This window comes from Carassius gibelio, chromosome B19 (assembly GCF_023724105.1).
Source record: "Carassius gibelio isolate Cgi1373 ecotype wild population from Czech Republic chromosome B19, carGib1.2-hapl.c, whole genome shotgun sequence".
Classification (NCBI taxonomy): domain Eukaryota; kingdom Metazoa; phylum Chordata; class Actinopteri; order Cypriniformes; family Cyprinidae; genus Carassius; species Carassius gibelio.
In genome coordinates this window covers 11,371,564-11,389,831 of record NC_068414.1, presented here as the reverse complement: position 1 = coordinate 11,389,831, position 18,268 = coordinate 11,371,564, and the positions used below count along the sequence as shown (strand labels likewise).

At 35.9% G+C, this 18,268-nt stretch overlaps 1 protein-coding gene across 4 annotated transcripts in view; it reads right to left on the bottom strand.

The window, feature by feature from the left end:
- Positions 1-17,570, bottom strand: part of LOC127979268 (phosphatase and actin regulator 4A) — a 43,277-nt gene extending 25,707 nt beyond the window's left edge. The window contains exons 1-2 of one of the 4 annotated variants that reach the window (XM_052584605.1): positions 17,163-17,570; positions 4,041-4,088 (exon numbers count right to left, since the gene is read on the bottom strand). In XM_052584605.1, the coding sequence (XP_052440565.1) occupies positions 4,041-4,053 (13 nt within the window). In that variant the 5' untranslated portion in view covers positions 4,054-4,088; positions 17,163-17,570. Of the gene's footprint in view, positions 1-3,524; positions 3,669-4,040; positions 4,089-13,017; positions 13,112-17,162 lie in introns of those variants that run through there. The other 3 variants (XM_052584608.1, XM_052584606.1, XM_052584604.1) reach the window with 3 other exon arrangements.
- Positions 17,571-18,268: the final 698 nt, after the last annotated feature.

Here is an 18,268-nt window from a genome sequence, read left to right as displayed (position 1 = left end):
GATCTATTTGATCTTTCAATAAATCAAATCAGCAATGCTAAAGACTTTTTGTGAAGTGTATATAATGCTTTCACATTATTATAATGCATGATTGAATAATTGTGTACGCTGTATGAAATAATACTAATAATTTTGCATGCTTACCTCAAAGGCCTGTCCTCTTTTATTTAGTCATCATGGCTGTGTCAATTTCTCGTCTCACATCCTTTTTGGTGTGCGACATTTACAAAAAAATAACAATAACACTAGTGAAGGATTACTGGAGCATTAAATGTTATACATTAAAACATGAAAATACTAGGGATGTGACGAGATCGGACCAAAATCTCTTCCATGTTTTAATTGTAATGGTAAATCCCCTTTGTTTTCTTAATTTTCAATGAATAAAAGGTAAATGATAAATTTAATTAATGTATTATTATGCCTTCATTTGATAACCAGAAAAAAATTAATACACAAGACAAAATTTGAGGAAAGAAAAAAAATCATAAGAGTACATCCAGAAAAAAATCATAGGGCCCTAAACCTAATTTTTGTTAAACATTTATTAAATGTATGTGAAAATAATGTAGATTTCATAGGGCCCTGAATATCCCTCAGCCTTGCTGCACCCCCAGCTTGGGTATCACTGCTTTATACTTTTAAATGGATATATTAATCGTGGTTATTATATATATATATATATATATATATATATATATATATATATATATATATATATATTAATTTATTTATTTTACTAGATAATAAACTTGACTAACTGCTTCACTGCCAATTTAAAAGGATATTTGTGTTATTTATTGTTTATTGTTTATTTACATGATATATGATTTTTGTGTAATTACTTGTCTGTCAGTTGAGTTTGTGGCAATACCTTCTGCAGTGTTTACGTGATGTTTATCATTGCATAAAATCTATTAAAATAGGTGTTTCATTTCATAAAGTACAAGTTGATTTTAAAATAAACCTTTTTTTTTTCATTTTGTGTTTTTCAGTTATTATCTTCCCCTATATATTTCATCAACACAGATTTCTATATATATATAAAAAAAAAATAATAATAAAATAAAAAAAGGATAAGTGTCTCATCACACCTCTACTTTAAGCTTCTTGTAACCACAGTCCGTATTTCAGGAATTAAACCAAAATATTAATAATAATAATAATAACAACAATAACAAAAAAAAAAACCCAGCTGTTTATTAAAAAACAGCCGAACCCGAATGATCTTCTCGAGGTGCAGCTGATGGTTTTTGGCGTCTCAGAAGATCTGAAAGAATCCCAGAATAATTCCCCAGAATCAGAAAAATCACGATTCTCACGGTTCTCCAGAAACTCGTCTACCAAACAGAGACACCGTGCAGCGGATGTCATTAATAAATGTGAGAGAAACTTGTACATGTCATCTGTAAACAGGCATATGTACGAGCCCAATAAACTTTATAGCTGTACAGTGACAGACACTGTGATGCAGATAGAGGCAGCGCACAGGTCTCCAGTGGATTCAACACCAGCGCCATCTGAAGGACACGACGTGCTACTGAACTTCAATTCAATTCATCCAAACAATAAACCCAGAGCACAAATCTATCCTGAATTCTGTGATAAAGAGAGTGTGTAGCCTTAAGAATAATCTGGTTGTGTAAAACATCTAGTATTTCGACCTGAACCAATAATATCACATCACTTGGTTTCCAAAGGCTCATACTGTCCACCTCACTCAGTGCTAGGTTGTTGTTTTGATCCACCCATGAGAGGCTTCAGATGCATTCAGCTCATTGTGCTGCTCGTCCGCTGACTCATGGACATTAGCATATGACTGCTGACCACAGAAAGAGCTAGAACTGAATCAGCATTTGTAAGCACATCTAATCTTTCCTCACTACAGTCTTCGCATGTTGCTGCTGTGATTCAGATGACACACGGTTTCATACGATTATACTCCCTTTCAAAAGGACTTCAGCCAGGATACAGACAGATGTATCAAACACACATGATGTCCCAGCATTAGACACAACATCCGTGTCCCTGTTCTCTCCTTATCTCTCTCCGTCCCAACGCTGAGGACAAGAGTCACCGGAGGAAATCAGGCCAAAACACTTAAAGGAGTAAATCCTATGGGAGTCACTCCACTTCCTGGGACAATCCCTGAATTAACTTTCGTCACTAACAAAAAGTGTCAACAAACACAATGGTTTTCTAATGCCTTTAATACTTTTTTTTTAATAATCTTCTGAAATAGTTAGATGCAGATTATGAAGTATAGTGGTGAACCTGCTGGTTTGGGGTGAAGTGTGGGTGGGAAACATTACTCGTTTACGTGGATGCTACTCAACACTGATGTGCTTTTGTATGCGTTTTCTGATGAAGGTGCGAAAGAAAGATTAATTTGGTAGCGTACTCGCGTGCCGTCCGAGTCGAGCTGTGGCTTTGTGTGTGTACGGAAATGATCACAACGTGTGAGTAACACATTTAAATCTCTTTCAGAAGAGGTCTGTCACAGCGTGTAAGTACTGCAGTGAAATCTCTTCTCCTCTGTCTCACGCTGGAATGACTTAAACACTTTAATATGTGAACGGACAAGGCTCAAAAGAGTGTGAATGATCAGCTTTACTGAGGAAGCAGCACTGGTTGTTAGTTAAACACTACTGCCTGTTAACAGCTGGGAAACTAACTGTATTCGCAGGTGAACATACAGTAAATTATGTGTCTTAATGGTCTGACCGAACAATAAAATGTGACATGAATGATATTGTATGAAGCGTTGCCTCTTTATAAGAACAATGTTTGGGATACTACGCTCAAAACTTAGCATATAGACAGTTTGATGCTGAATACTCCTCCAAGTTATGGTGAAAACCACATTATTTGTGTGTTAAATCATATTTGTGTGTTCAAAATGTAAAGAAATGTGACGTCACACACAATGGTACTGCAAGATGGCGGCCTTTGCTCCTAAGATTTGCTCCAAAAGCTATAACAAAACATCCTTTTTCTTCAAATCGTGTTAAATATTATATATATATATATATATATATATATATATATATATATATATATATATATATATATATATATATATATATCAGAGTGGAAATCACTTTCCTAAATAAAGTTAACATAACTGACTGCTTCACTTCCACTTTAAGAGTACACACACATTTACGGGGAGCAGTACTGCTGCCTACACACACACACATACACATACACACACACACACACACACACATACACACACCCACACACACCCACACACACACACACACACACACACACACACACACACACACACACACACACACACACACACACACACACACACACACCAAAAAGAAAAGGAATAACACACAATCTGAAGGAAAAAAAACAGCCACAAACCTTAAAGGACACTTCTAGTTTTAAACGTTCTTCATTGTTATCAGGAAAGAAAGCACTTGACCTTCACTGGCAGACGACAGATATATATTTATATACGCTCTTGCTGAGACGCAGACACTGAAGGGCAGTAAACTAGCGATTCCTACCTGATGAGGCGGTCTCCTCGTCTACAGAGTTACTCTCTTTGTCCATAAAGGAGAAATCCCCCACTGAGGAGCGAAGCTACAGCGTGGCAAATGAAAAGTGCTGAGTTTCACCTGTGGGTGTGTCGACGGGGCAAAGCGTGATCAGATATCTCACTCCAGAGCCAACACACCTGTGTGTCACATGGTCCACCTCCTTTATGAGGAGCTCAGAGATCTCATAAAACAGCACAGGGTCACCGATACCAGCAGATACTCTACCATCAACAATCAAACCAAACAGTGTCTTCTCTGAAATGTGTGTCAAAAAAAAAAAGAGAGGCAAAATGCAACTATTCCAGGACTGACACAAATAGCCTAATTGAAAAAAAAAAAATAGTAATAAAGAATGGTCTGTGTATATAAACACCTGTGTATATCCTGATGTGGAGCATTCAAAGAGAGATGAGCACTGTGACCGATCACAGGTGTTTCTCTAGTCTGTATCTACACTAAAGACATCATAACCCCTCCGCTTACCTCGGCTGTCCATTCCCCCGTCAAGAACACAGCAGCAGGCAACGTTTCCTGAGGAAATAAGACCGAGAGAGAGTGCTTGATTAGTCACAAACAGTGCATGTTCACCAACACGACGGCTGCAGTGTGTTTAAAAGCTTCAGTCTGACACCGAACGACACATAGAAAAGACATGAGTGAAGACAGCGAAGGGTTAAAGCACACAACGCGTCATTGCAAAACGCCTGAAGGGGTTTGTTTTTGCGATGATGAACAGATGGCTATATATAAACACACCACATATTACTTAAACAAACAAATGGACATTAAATATTGATCTAAAGTGTTGGTTCAATTTGATTATGTTTAAAAGAGTGTAGAAAAGTGTGGAGCAATGTAGAAAACCAATCATGCTCAAGTATCCCCGACCTTTATCTGGTAACATAACAACATTTCTTATTCATTCAAACACTTGAGGAAATTCAGTACCAATCTAGAAAACTTGCACATTCAAAAGGCAATATTAAACAACAATTCATCAACTATGATAAAAATAGCTTCCAAATAGAGCTTAACTTCACTTTTTCTGTTTGGGAAATCCTTTAATATTCTTACATTATTATAGATTAAAATTAAATGAAAATAATTTTATATGAAAAATATTTTAATTAAAATATCATAATATTTAATATATTTAAATTCAATTTTATATTTAGTTTTGTATATGCATTTATTACTAATAATAATAACCGAACATTGTATTAAGGAAATATAATATGCATGAATTAGTACACACAGGCATTCACATGTGATTTACATAATCTGATTACAGTAAGGTGCACACATTTGCTAAAACATGTCTACATTATTATGAATAATCATTAATTGCAGTCAAGTCATCATATCTGCAGACTCTTATGTAACTGCATCTGATGTAGATATTTACTTCATTTTTCTGGACAGGAGCATGTCTTACTAAGCAGCATAATAATAGTTCTTAAGGGTGTTAAATGGCAACGATTACCCGTTTATTACTGCTAAGTAAAGTTGTTTTGAAACAATCTGAATAATACACAAGCACTATAAGAAATATATAAATACATAAGAAGTATAAATGTAACAGCATAAAATTTCTTAGTGACAAAAATTATCACGATAATGTTCAAATGTGCTGGAAATGTAAAAAAAATAAAATAATAATCTATATATATATATATATATATAAAAATAATATTTTTTTTACCAAGTTTTAGATTTTTAAAAAAATAACAATAATAAAAAAATATATATATAAACAATAAAACAAACATGACCAGTGATGTCCGAATTTTAAATGAAATCATGACAACAGTTTATCTTATAACATGTATGACATACTCAAATAAAACTTCATATAATGGTAAACCTCACATTTCAGCCTTTAAATAAAGACAAGGGTAAAGTCAAAACGATAACTGATTAATAAATGATTATATGTATTTTATATGCTCCATAAAAAATTGTAAATGCATTGTCTATATTGGTTAAATGCGTTTAATCCACATAAGCTTGTTTTTCATCAACTGGTCAAAATTTACAGCAGGGCCTGCAAATACAGTCTGTTTTTGGCCAGCCACTGCTCACAGGCTAAATGTAAATGTCACTCTCCATTAATCCACTCTGTGACACTAGGTGGCGCTTATGGGACAGCAGAATTACAGCTGTTTCCATGTAACCTACAATATTATTCATTTGCATAATTCCCTTAGCACTCTTGTAAAGCCTCCCAGCTTTCACACACCCAACAAAACTACTGTTAAATAAGACTGTTACTCTGCTTTATACTGGACAACATTTATTTATCCTTAGTTGTTCAAATCACGACAATCCAATAGGGTTTTATTGAGAATTAAAATATGAAACCGTAATACTAACCGTGTGGAATGATTCATCCCTGCTCTCACAATAAACATCATTCAGGATGTTACGTAATCGTGGAATTTTAAAGAGATGACAGGTTTCTTAACTGGTTTAACAATAATCACTCCCAAACACTACTAAAATCTTCTTTTCTTTTTATACACAACACGAGATTTTTAAAACGATCCAAGAATACACTAATTAAATTGTAGTGTTTTTGTGTTAATGCATCGTGCTGCCTCAATTCTCAAACAGTTCTGTGGCTTTCCATCAAACAAAAGAAGAGTTTCAAACAGGAAAGATCGTTGACCTCCGGCCATAAAAACAGCTGGTCTCGAACAGCACGGGGAGCAGAAGGTGCAAAAGTGCTAATGCTGTCTATGATAGTCCCACTGAGCAATGAAATAACCTTGCACTGCATTACTTTGTACGTCTACACATATAAAACTGAGAAAGAGACAGAGAGAGATGTGACGTTCAAGCGAGAATGAATCATCAGGTTCAGTTTCATAGACAGACCAGAACATGAAGAGTTGATGAGAGCTGCAGATACACATGAATCACACCGGTACTTTATTAAACAGAGCGACAGAAGTGGCACACTTGTAGACTGGTTATAGTCATGTGAACAACATGTACTTCAGGAGAGTTCACTGGCCGAGATCAGGCTCTGTCTCCAGGACAGAAATCATTCTGCTCATAAAGCGCTTCACAAATGTAACTGCCCATCAAGCTCCAACTTAAAAAAAAAAATATATATAAAAATAAAAGAAATCATAATAATAATAAACTATATACATATATATATTAGGGCTGGTTATCCATTCGATTTTCTATACTTGATTCTCAATTCAACTCAATGAATATAGATTTTATACAAATACTATATTTATAAAAAAATAAAAGGTGAACATAAGTTTACAAGTGGGTAATTAAATGCATACACAGTTACGTTAAATAAATACAACAGAATTTTGATGCAAGATGAAAAATGTATTCTGAAAAAAGTCAGAACAGCCGCATTCCTCGATCAAACAGGATCAAGTTATTTCATTAAGATAAAATAATATACCATTTTACAACATTTGCTGTAACATTGAGGCTACAAGCCTACGAACAATGTAGGACAAATAATACTGGCTTATTGGTGATCGTTCACGCAAAAAAAAAAAAGAAATATATATATATATATATATATATATATATATATATATATATATATATATATATATATATATATATTATATTAAGCAGAATAATTTGTTTCTTCTGCTGAACATAAAAAAAAGAGAAGATTTTTTTGAAGAATATGGGGAACCAACCTGTTTTTTTAAATATTATATAAGTCAACTTTTGTGTTCAACAGAAGAAAGACATTCATACACGATGAATACATTCAGATTTGTAGTATTACTACAGCATTTCACCTCTTACAAATCACGTAAATAGCTTCGTCCTCGTCCACAACACTATCGTGAAGGGGTGCACAATATTGGGAAAATATGACATTGTGATATTTTATAATTCAGCAATATATATTGCTATATTAAATCTAATCTAATTTTTCTTACAAACAAAAATGGGGTGAGCAGATTTACATTCTCATTTTAAAAGATTTAAACATCCACACAATCGTGTCAATTGATTAATATGCGCGAGGGAGAGAGAGCAAGACAGCGTTGTTTGAAGCGCTCTCTCTCTCTCTCTCTCTCGCTTTCTCTCTCTCTCTCTCTCTCCCTCTCGTGCGCGCTCTGTCTCTCTCTCTCTTGCGCTCGCTCTCTCTCTCTCTCTCTGTTCACAGAATCAGCACAGAATACACAACACACTGTTTGTCTGTAGGGCCTCCACTAATAAGCCTCTTTAAACAGAACAGCGCTCTTGTTCTCATATTTAAGGACCAGACTTATGTGCCCTATGAACCCTGGGACAGCAGAAGTGAAATATCCCCAAGCACCCAGAGCAGGATCGAGGACAGCAGATCTAATCTAGATCCATCATGGGCACAAGCTGATTAAAGTGTCACACTGTCAGTAGGACGGCTCAGCTGCTGCCTCACATGTCATCAAGGTACTAGACATGTTCAAGGGGAATCACATGCTGAGTTTCATTAAAAGCATGTAATTATAGTATATTTACACCACAACATATTTGCTGCCAGTGACACAAAAGGAACATTTGATGTGATTCCATAAATGTATTTACAACATCTGCACCATACGGTTTATTTGAGCTTTAGAGTTGAGCTTCCAATGCTGGTGTTTCTATACATATGCAGATGTTTCATGGACAAGTTGTTCACTTTGGCTGATCATGAAAACCTCAAACTGAGAAGTCAGAAACCATATTTGCATGGATGATTTGAGGATCAGTCATCAGCAGTGAAAAAGGATGTGCCAACCACGCATGTCAACATTAATGAAACTCTATCCTACTAATAGCAAACAGACTGTTTTTTCACTGTAGCACTCCAGTGGTCACTGAAGCGGGGAACAGAAAATGTAAAAACAAACATAAATTATCAGTTAACCACTGACTATACGGACTACTTAATGATCAATTAATCGATTAATCGTTAACTGTAATGCTGCAGAATGCCTCTATTGAGTTTCAGTCTGAATAAAAGGGTTATAAAATGAATAGATGTGATTATGATCATTTGATCAAATGAAGAGAGCGCGCCATACGTTTGAGTTCATTTACTTTGTTGACTGTTTTGTAGCAGGGATACTGCTGAACACGCTAGGGCTGTGCGATATGGACAACAAAAACAAATACTGTCATGATTTTTTAATCAATTTTGCGATTTCGATTTTAATCACGATTTTGTAACGTATCCTCACGCTTTTTTAAATGGGTAACTTTATACGGAAATCCTTGGCCTTTTCAGGTGGGTATCCGGCATATACCTGCGTATCACGTAGACTTAGCAGACGCGTTTTCATGCGAGTTTATGTTTGACACTAGGCTAACGTGACATAGTTTTGCTTAAGGTAGAATGATAAGGCTAATTATGTATGCATGCACAACCTTACACAGTTTTGATAGCGTTAATAATGAACACAATGTTAACGTAGCCTACTGTGATGATATGCCGACTGCACACATACACATGCTTAGTCTTGGGATTTCCACACCTTCCCTTGATCATAACTTCAATTCAAAATTTGTTAGTTTATTGGAGGTACAGAAAACGACACAGCAACGACACAGATTGTCCAGTGTATTTAAATTGGCGCCAAGGCAATGTTTTCCCCCACAGGCTAAATTCATCTCGTGACGGGGCGTTCATGGGGGCGGGTCCAGACCAACCGTCTGTTATATATTGGATATAGAGCTCACTTTAGCAGTGCCTCAGGTGTTTTATGTTTTGCCCAATATATTACAACGTGTCTCCTCTCGCTCATCACATTAAAGGTCACGTTTTCGTGTTTATTTGAAGCTTTGATTGTGTTTACAGTGTGCAATATAACATGTGTTCATGTTTCGATCTGTATATACCGCTGTTTTCACTGTCATAAAAACGGGCTGATGACTTCCTTGTTCTATAAAGCTTCAGAAATACGTAACAAGTTCTGATTGTGCCAGCGGTTCCTGTGTTGTGATTCGACAGCAGCTTAGCTCACATTGCCCAGAAAGGTCACGCCTCTTACCATAACGTGGAGATGCATGCGCTCAGTGTTATTGTAAACATGTCTTTAATTTTACCCTATCAATTTGAGCCTGAATCAGACCCGGAGAACATAGATGAAGAGGATCGAGTTGAACCTGTGCAAGCACGACTTTTGCAGGATGTTTCACAATGGTAAGCTGTTTATTTAGTACAAGATTGGCATGGCTGTAGCTAAACCAGCATGTGGTTAAACAGTAAACAATAGATATAATCAACAAATAATTTAAACTGATCATTACAAACACCAACAATCGATGGTGTTCGGTTGAATTACTATACTTTTTTTAAAAAAATTGTCAGATTAGTTTCAATTACCATCTAGTTAAAGCTAAACAGCATTGCCCTTGTGTAATAAGTTACAGAAACTGTTAAACGCACCAACTTAATAAAATACACTTAACGGTTGTGGTCTATAAACAACGCCTTCTCCAGACAAAGAGGGAACTTACGGAGCGCCGCCACACTTCTGTTTAAATACGTAATTTAATTTCAACAAATTCAATAAAAATTTATGCATTGTTTATTTTCTTAAATCTTCACAGTCTAACCCTCTAATAATTTCACAGGTTTATTTCATTATCTTTCACTTTTAATCGCATCTCTTGCTGTGTGTTAAACATGGGAAGGGAAATTAAAGATTTCATGAATTAAGAACCATTTTTTTAATTTGTTCCCTTATTTCAGTTATATCATGGGTTATTTAGGGAACAAAATTAATGAAACATGGACAGTTGCCACAAATGAATAAGTCATAGGAACGAATCAACAAGTTGTAGGAATGAATAGTCTATCTGTCCTGTGTCCCACAGCCCTGCAGAGCACAGTTATCTGATGAAATGACTGAGTTACTACATTTCTATTGCTTTACATCTTGAAGAACTTTTGTGTTGTTTCTATTTTAATGAACTTTTAAACATTAAAAGCTTAATTAGTACACTGTGAATTAATGATGATGCATTTACAGGTGCTGGTCATAATTAAAAAAGGTGATTTATTTCACTAATTCCATTCAAAAAGTGAAAATTGGATATTATAATCATTCATTACACACAGACTGATATATTTCAAATGTTTATTTCTTTTAATTTTGATGATTATAACTGAAACTAAGGAAAATCCCAAATTCTGTATTTCAGAAAATTAGAAGATTACTTCAAGACCAATACAAAAAAAAAAAAGATTTTTAGAAATCTTGGCCAACTGAAAAGTATGAAAATGAACAGTATGAGCATGTACAGCACTCAATTCTTAGTTGGGGCTTCTTTTGTCTGAATTACTGCAGCAATGCGGCGTGGCATGGAGTCGATCAGTCTGTGGCACTGCTCAGGTGTTATGAGAGCCCAGGTTGCTCTGATAGTGGCCTTCAGCTCTTCTGCATTCTTGGGTCTGGCATATCGCATCTTCCTCTTCACAATACCCCACAGATTTTCTATGGGGTTAAGGTCAGGCGAGTTTGCTGGCCAATTAAGAACAGGGATACCATGGTCCTTAAATCAGGTGCTGGTAGCTTTGGCACTGTGTGCAGGTGCAAGGTCCTGTTGGAAAATGAAATCTGCGTCTCTATAAAGTTGGTCAGCAGCAGGAAGTGCTCTAAAACTTCCTGGTATATGACTGTGTTGACCTTTGACCTCAGAAAACACAGTGGACCAACACCAGCAGATGACATGGCACCCCAAACCATCACTGACTGTGGAAACTTTACACTGGACCTCAAGCAAAGTGGATTGTGTGCCTCTCCACTCTTCCTCCAGACTCTGGGACCCTGATTTCCAAAGGAAATGCTTAATTTCATCAGAGAACATTACTTTGGACCACTGTCAAGTCAACAATCTTCCCCGTGATTGTGTAGCCTACAGAACTAGACTGAGAGACCATTTAAAGGCTTTTCAGGAGTTTTGAGTTAATTAGCTGATTAGAGTGTGGCACCAGGTGTCTTCAATATTGAACCTTTTCACAATATTCTAATTTTCTGAGATACTGAATTAGGGATTTTCCTCAGTTGTCAGAAATAAACATTTGAAATATATCAGTCTGTGTGTAATGAATGAAGATAATATACAAGTTTCACTTTTTGAATGGAATTAGTGAAATAAATCAACTTTTTGATGATATTCTAATTATATGACCAGCACCTGTATGTAAATAAGATCACCGTCACTCACAGCCTCTCACACATGTTCATTACATGAGCCGCATGCAGCCTAACATTAAATCAGTTAATCGAACATCGACAGCTTCAATCGATAGCATCTCTTATCAACAATAAATCGATCATCAATTAATCATTGACATCCCTAATACGGACTAAACAAAGGGCTACTGCAAGTTTTAGGCAAATTTAAAAATGTCAGAGCAAGTAAAGAAAATAAGGATTAAATTAAAAGAAAACAACACAACACATTCTAGTGTAAAGGTCTAGGAAGCAGACAATGAGTTGTATTAAGAAGTTTTCCAGTGTAAATGTCTAAAGATCCTCAAATCAAATATATTTACTTGAGGAGCAGGTTTATTTGAGTTTATTAGGATTCAAACAAGAATATTATGTGAGTGCATGGGCAAAAGAATACGTTTAAACAAGTTTTTAATTCCCAGTGATAGATATTTGTTTTGTACTTCAAGCAAGAACTCACTTAATTTTGTTAACTTTCACAAGACTTCATTTTACACATGCATCAAGTAAATCCTGATTTTAAGGACATTTAGACTACACATTACACAAAACTTGACGGATGCAAGAATCATTCTTTCTGTGGTTTTGACATGAGTGTAAACACACACAAATAAATTAAAAGTGTACAAAACAGTGCAGCTGGAACAGAATCAAGGTGCTAACAAATGTAAGGCACACACACACATGGTCTAACCCGTTTCGTCAAACTGGTTTGGCGGCTCATGAACACTGTACACAGTAATGAAAAAATGCAGCGCCGCTGAAGATCTCTTGAATAACACACGGTCACAGAGACATGTTAAGACAAATGGCCTCGGAGGAAAGTTACAGGTCTGTGTTTGACAATTCTCTGGCAGCCCTGCCCATATTCAAATAAAAGCTGCCTTGCTTTAAAATGCTTTGATCTATATTCAAATACAGCCAATGTGTATTTTAAAATTACAACTTATCAGAAACTCCCCTTACATTCATTCAAGACCCATTATAACACAATGACATATTCCTATATTAACAGTAAGTGAAGCAATAAAGCGGTCAACACCAGCATTACATGCACTGACACTCCTGCAGCTCTGTAACGCTCCCCTGGAGAAGGAAACATGAGCAATGAACACCGTAGGCACCATTTTACTGACACCATACAAGTGTTCATATAAGAGCAAACGCCAGACACCCGGTGCAGTGTGTGTGAGTGTGTGTGAGGTGAACAGTATAACTTGCACTGCAGGCATAGGTTAAACAAATTAATAACGATAACTAACCACGTGAATGAGTGAAACGTCCTCAGCGTCGAGAAACTGCCGTGCGCCGAAAGTCTGTCAGAAATGAGACAGAACTGGACTGACTGGTTGTGTAAAGTGACCTGGTGTCACTGCAGTATTTACATAGCTTTGAGAGTTTAAAGTACAAACTAGATGTTTAGCACAAACCAGCAGCAGGCGCGCACACACACACGGCACAGATCTGAAACACTGAAACTGCCAATGCAGCAATAGAGTCGTTGATTATTTTCTTCACACAATGAGTAATGTTTGCAGTTTTCCATGCAATGAGGAAAGAGGCTGGTGGGTGACAAAAAAGCTACATAAATGCATCATAAGCAGAGTCCATATGTCCTGGGGCCAGATGCATACACTTCACAGTGTTATGGGAAGTTGGTTATGGGAACTAACCTAACTAATCTACATTTCCCCCCAGATCCATTTTCCTGCTTGCATTCACATTTCACACTGGTGACAGGAACTCAGAAGTGATGGAAAACAATGTGTTGTATTGTGATGTATTTTACTGATACCATTTACTAGTGTTTTCGACCGATGTCCGTTTATTGACAGCTGCTGCAGTTATCTAAATTAATTATTATAATTATAGTTAAATTAATATTATTAATATTTAAGAAATGGGAAATTATTTGACAATGGATTAAAAAAAATAAATGTGTAAAAAGAAACATACTTATACTTTAGATGACAGTATTTTTTACAAATAAATTAAATATTTAAGAAAATTTTGATTTTAAAAAAGTAACCACTGTAATCAACAGAGCTCTCAGTATTCTGGGAAGTTTGTGTGCATTGGGAATCATACTTTTCAAATAAAGCCAGGGTAACCCTCATTTTACGTACAGCACAAAGTGAAAATGACATGAATATGACAGTGGGCAAATGTATAAACCACAGCTTGATTTGAAAACCTTGAGTTTAAAGTTTAAAGCATTCAATTCACACGGACCGAGCGTCACACAGAGAACATGTGATCATGCTGGATACACACTTCACAAGATCTCACAGCTGGATTCGACTGTTTGAAAGGTTTGTCAAATTAAATGTTCATTAGTCATTCAAAAATTTGTTTAAATGAAATAAATGCGTATTTGCTTAATGCCGACGGAAAACGAGAAAGTACTGTAATGTTTGCCTTTCTATTATTAATAATATAAAACAATCATTATAATACTGTTTGTATACATTAATTCCTTTCTGATCTATCCGTATTAGACAGAACTATTAACGATGAACAAGACATGTGTGTTGCACTGTGAGATCAGGCGCTGCCGCTCTAAATACTAGCTGTCAAAATAAAAGTCCCACCTCAAACATAATGGCCAAGCAGAAAAACTTATCGGCCGATGCAGACATTTGAAAAATGGCAAATATCGGCCATGGCGATTTATCGGTTGACCACTACCATTAACTAACTTGGACTGCACTGATTAACTAATAATTTTTCAAATCGATACTGAAAACTAAAATAGTGCCGGAATAGTGCTGAACAATAAAAATGTTCAATGCAAGCAGCAGTTCAAAACTGTTAATAATTAATGCACATCTCGTCAGTTCTCTAATCATTGGTAAATTCTTAGGATGGGCGTTTTCCACAAATATCACATTCGAATATTTGAGCTCACAAAAAAACGAATATTCAAATATTTGTTTATTTAAATTAAGCTTAATGAGACAGATGTTATTTTTCAGTAACATTTATGGTTTCTGCCATTCATGAACAAGCTTACACACGATAAACTTGAACATTACGCTACATCTTGTTTTGTAGCTGAAAACCTTTAACAATGTGTGCAAACAAACAATAGTACAGAGCAAAAGCAAAAAAAAAAGCGAACAAAGAAAAAACTTAAAGCAGCTTGCAGCAATTAGGCTATTGTACAGAACGTAGCCTACATTTAACTTTGAAACTTTGAAACTGTCAGCACATCTTTTTTTGCTTTTTTTCTATTGTTTTACATGTTCTTGATAAGAAACAAGCATGTAAACATGATCGGGGGAAAGTCGGCTCCTTCGTCTGTTAGCAATAAAAAACGCGCTCTGACGGCACAGACGTTGGCGGGACTCACAAATAACGGTGTGTAGTAAAACGAATACGTTTTGTGAAGCGCTTCGTGTTTTGGTTTCACCACTGAATGGGATCCTAATCTGGAGGAATACATGGCTCCAGCAAGAACTGTCTCCACTCGTCTCGGCTGGATCCTCTGTAATCATCGCTGAAGAACTGGCTCAGCCTTTTCCGACGAGTGGGCGTTGCATCCTCTTCATCGTTGGTGACGGCGGCTGCATCCGCACCACTCGCATCAAGGAAAATGTTCTGATAATGTTCAAAAGAAAATTTCTTACTTCTCTCATGTTTTCATCAAGAAACCTGCCAAGGGTTTGTGAGTTTGTGCCGAGGGTCTAGGGCAGATGCGAGAAGAGGAGTTTTCACTGCATTTTCCAAGTTAGCGGTGTTTATTCGTTGCTTGAGAGATGCCGCAACAATGTTCTTGAATTCGGTCACTTTCTGTGATTCTCCACGGCATATCTGAAGTACTGTAGAAGACCGCAGTTCTTACTCTTTAATAAATTAAATTCTGTCTACAGACATCTTCAAATATGCCGTGGAGAATCACAGAAAGTGACCAAATTAGGTTTTATTGTGTTTTTTTTTTTTTTTATAATAATTTTTTTAAAAGACTGACAATATGCACATTATTTATTGGCTGATATTTATCATGCACCCCTAATTTCCTGTTCAAAAAAACATTTCTCAAGGTGCATTTCCACTGACAAACAGCGAGCGCAGCGGAGTGAGCGTTTTCAATTCATTTTGTGCAGCTTGTCATTGAACAACAACTCTGTAGTGAATGTGGCTCCACGTCAAAGGGCTCCGGTGATGGAGATTTACCGCTGATTACAGAAACAGCTTTACTGATAAGATGCTGTAGTCATTTCTGTAGTATTTCTTACCTGAATAAAAAAAACTTACTTAAACTGAAAAACTTGGTTTCATAGCTCTCTTTATTCGATTGCATTTATTTGTGCTTTTGTTTGCATTTTTTTTTTAATCTGTTCTTATTTTATTAATTTTTTTTTTTTTTTTTTTTTTTTTTTTTTTATGAAACCTTGCGTTGAAGAAAAGTAGGTTTTTGTTTGTATATGCAGGCAATTATATCTTAGGGGGAAAAAAATCAGAATCTGCATAAATCAGTATTGGCAGATCACACTAACAAAAAGATCGGAATCGGAAATTGCATTCGGTGCATCTCTACTAAAATGCCATCATAAAGATAGAGAGCCCTTCATCATCCTAAAGAGCATCAAGAGCTCTGAGCTGAAACAAAACAATCCTTCATTGTCTGACACTCATTATTAGATGAACTGGCAGGATGAATAGAGGTTAAATGGGACACACTCAAGCTTGAACTAGGCCACCGATTGAACAAAATCACAGCAACAGGACACATGTTGATGTATGATGAACTCACTGTGCATTCAGATGGACCAAACAGCAACAAAGTCACAATGCATTCAGCTGCACAGTGTTTGCATGAATGCAATGCAACCTTCCCAGAACAATCAGGGTATGCCCAGTCCTGCTTTAACTGGGTTCAATGTGTCTCCGGCAGAAAACACACCCTGGGGTTGCTCTATTGGTGGGTGTAAGTTATACCTGAGCACCGCCTGAACCTGGACCTGCTCAAACTTGCCCAGAACAACAGAAACCATGTGGAGAATGCATTCATTTTTCGCCTATCAACTCTCAGTGGAGAAGCTTCATCCAAACTGAAACTCATTCTACACATAGACTATAAATCAGAGCTTATGATGACATCATTACCTGATTCAAGCCACTTTATCATTAATCAAATTAACTTGACGTGACAACTTCATTCATACATATTTTATTTATTTGGGTGTATGTTTTTAAAAGTGTTGCTCTGTATATCCAGTGGTTAACGTTCTGTTTTAAAATGTTTATTGTTGGGATTTCCTTGTTTGCTGGTGATGTTTTGAAACCTAACAACAACAGGTTGTTGAGCTATTAGCATTTAGCGGCTAATCATTAACACCAATCAAAACATCAAAACACCTGTTTATTGATAATCACGACAATACGTTAACTGAAAACGCATTACCTGTGTGGATGTATTAGTAGAATCCCTCCATAAAACTTGTTGTGAGTCCGTGAAGAGTTTTAAACGCAGGTTAACCTCGCGGCTGTCAGTCAAACTCTGTCAGCTCCACAAACTCTCAGAACGAGACGAGATTAAATAAAGTAACATCCGAAATGTCCTTGCATTAATATGTCCTGTACCAGAGTCCTCTCATGGCGCAGTTGTGGGTGAGTTATTTCAGTTTACCCGATGAGAACTCGTGTTTATCGACCGCAGCGGTCAGGTTTCTGCCGTCTCTGAGTGATCAGCGGTCGAGAGATCACGGGTTGCCAGGTGTCTCACCTGGAACTCCTCCGCCGCGAACCTGTGCGGTGACGCTTTACCGTAGCCGAAGCCTGACAGGTCACGTGACGAGGAAAAGCTCGAACTGGCTTCCAAGATCACACGGTTGCCAGGTCGCAGCCGTAAATCCCTCTTCAAAAACGTTTGATTTGCAAATGTATTTATTTTATATAATATATTTACATAATAACATTTTCTAGGTAAGTTGTAACATATACTACTGTAAAATGTTAATGTTTATTCATGTTAATATTATTTTATTTCAATGTTATTGTTTTATTTATTTATTTTTAATTGCAGATAAATAAAATGGAAAATTCCTGTATATATATATATATATTTCTTTCTTTCTTTAGTAAAAATAATAATAATAGGGCTGCGCCGATCACGACCGCTGATTAGAGAACCGGCTTTACTGACGAGCACCCCTAAACAATATATATATATATATATATATATATATATATATATATATATATATATATATATATATATATATATATATATATATATATATATATATATATATATGCAGAAATGCATTTTATATAATATATTTATATAATAACATGTCCTATCCAAGTAGTGTAAACTCTGCCAGAGTCATATGTTAATGTTTATTAATGTTGGTATTATTTTATTTTAATGTTATGGTTTTATTTATAATTTCTCATAATTTTTTAATTGCAGATTAACAAAATGGACAATTATGAAACTATATATATATATATAATAATTATTATTATTATTAATGTACTTAAACATTCTTGTCATCATTACAGAAA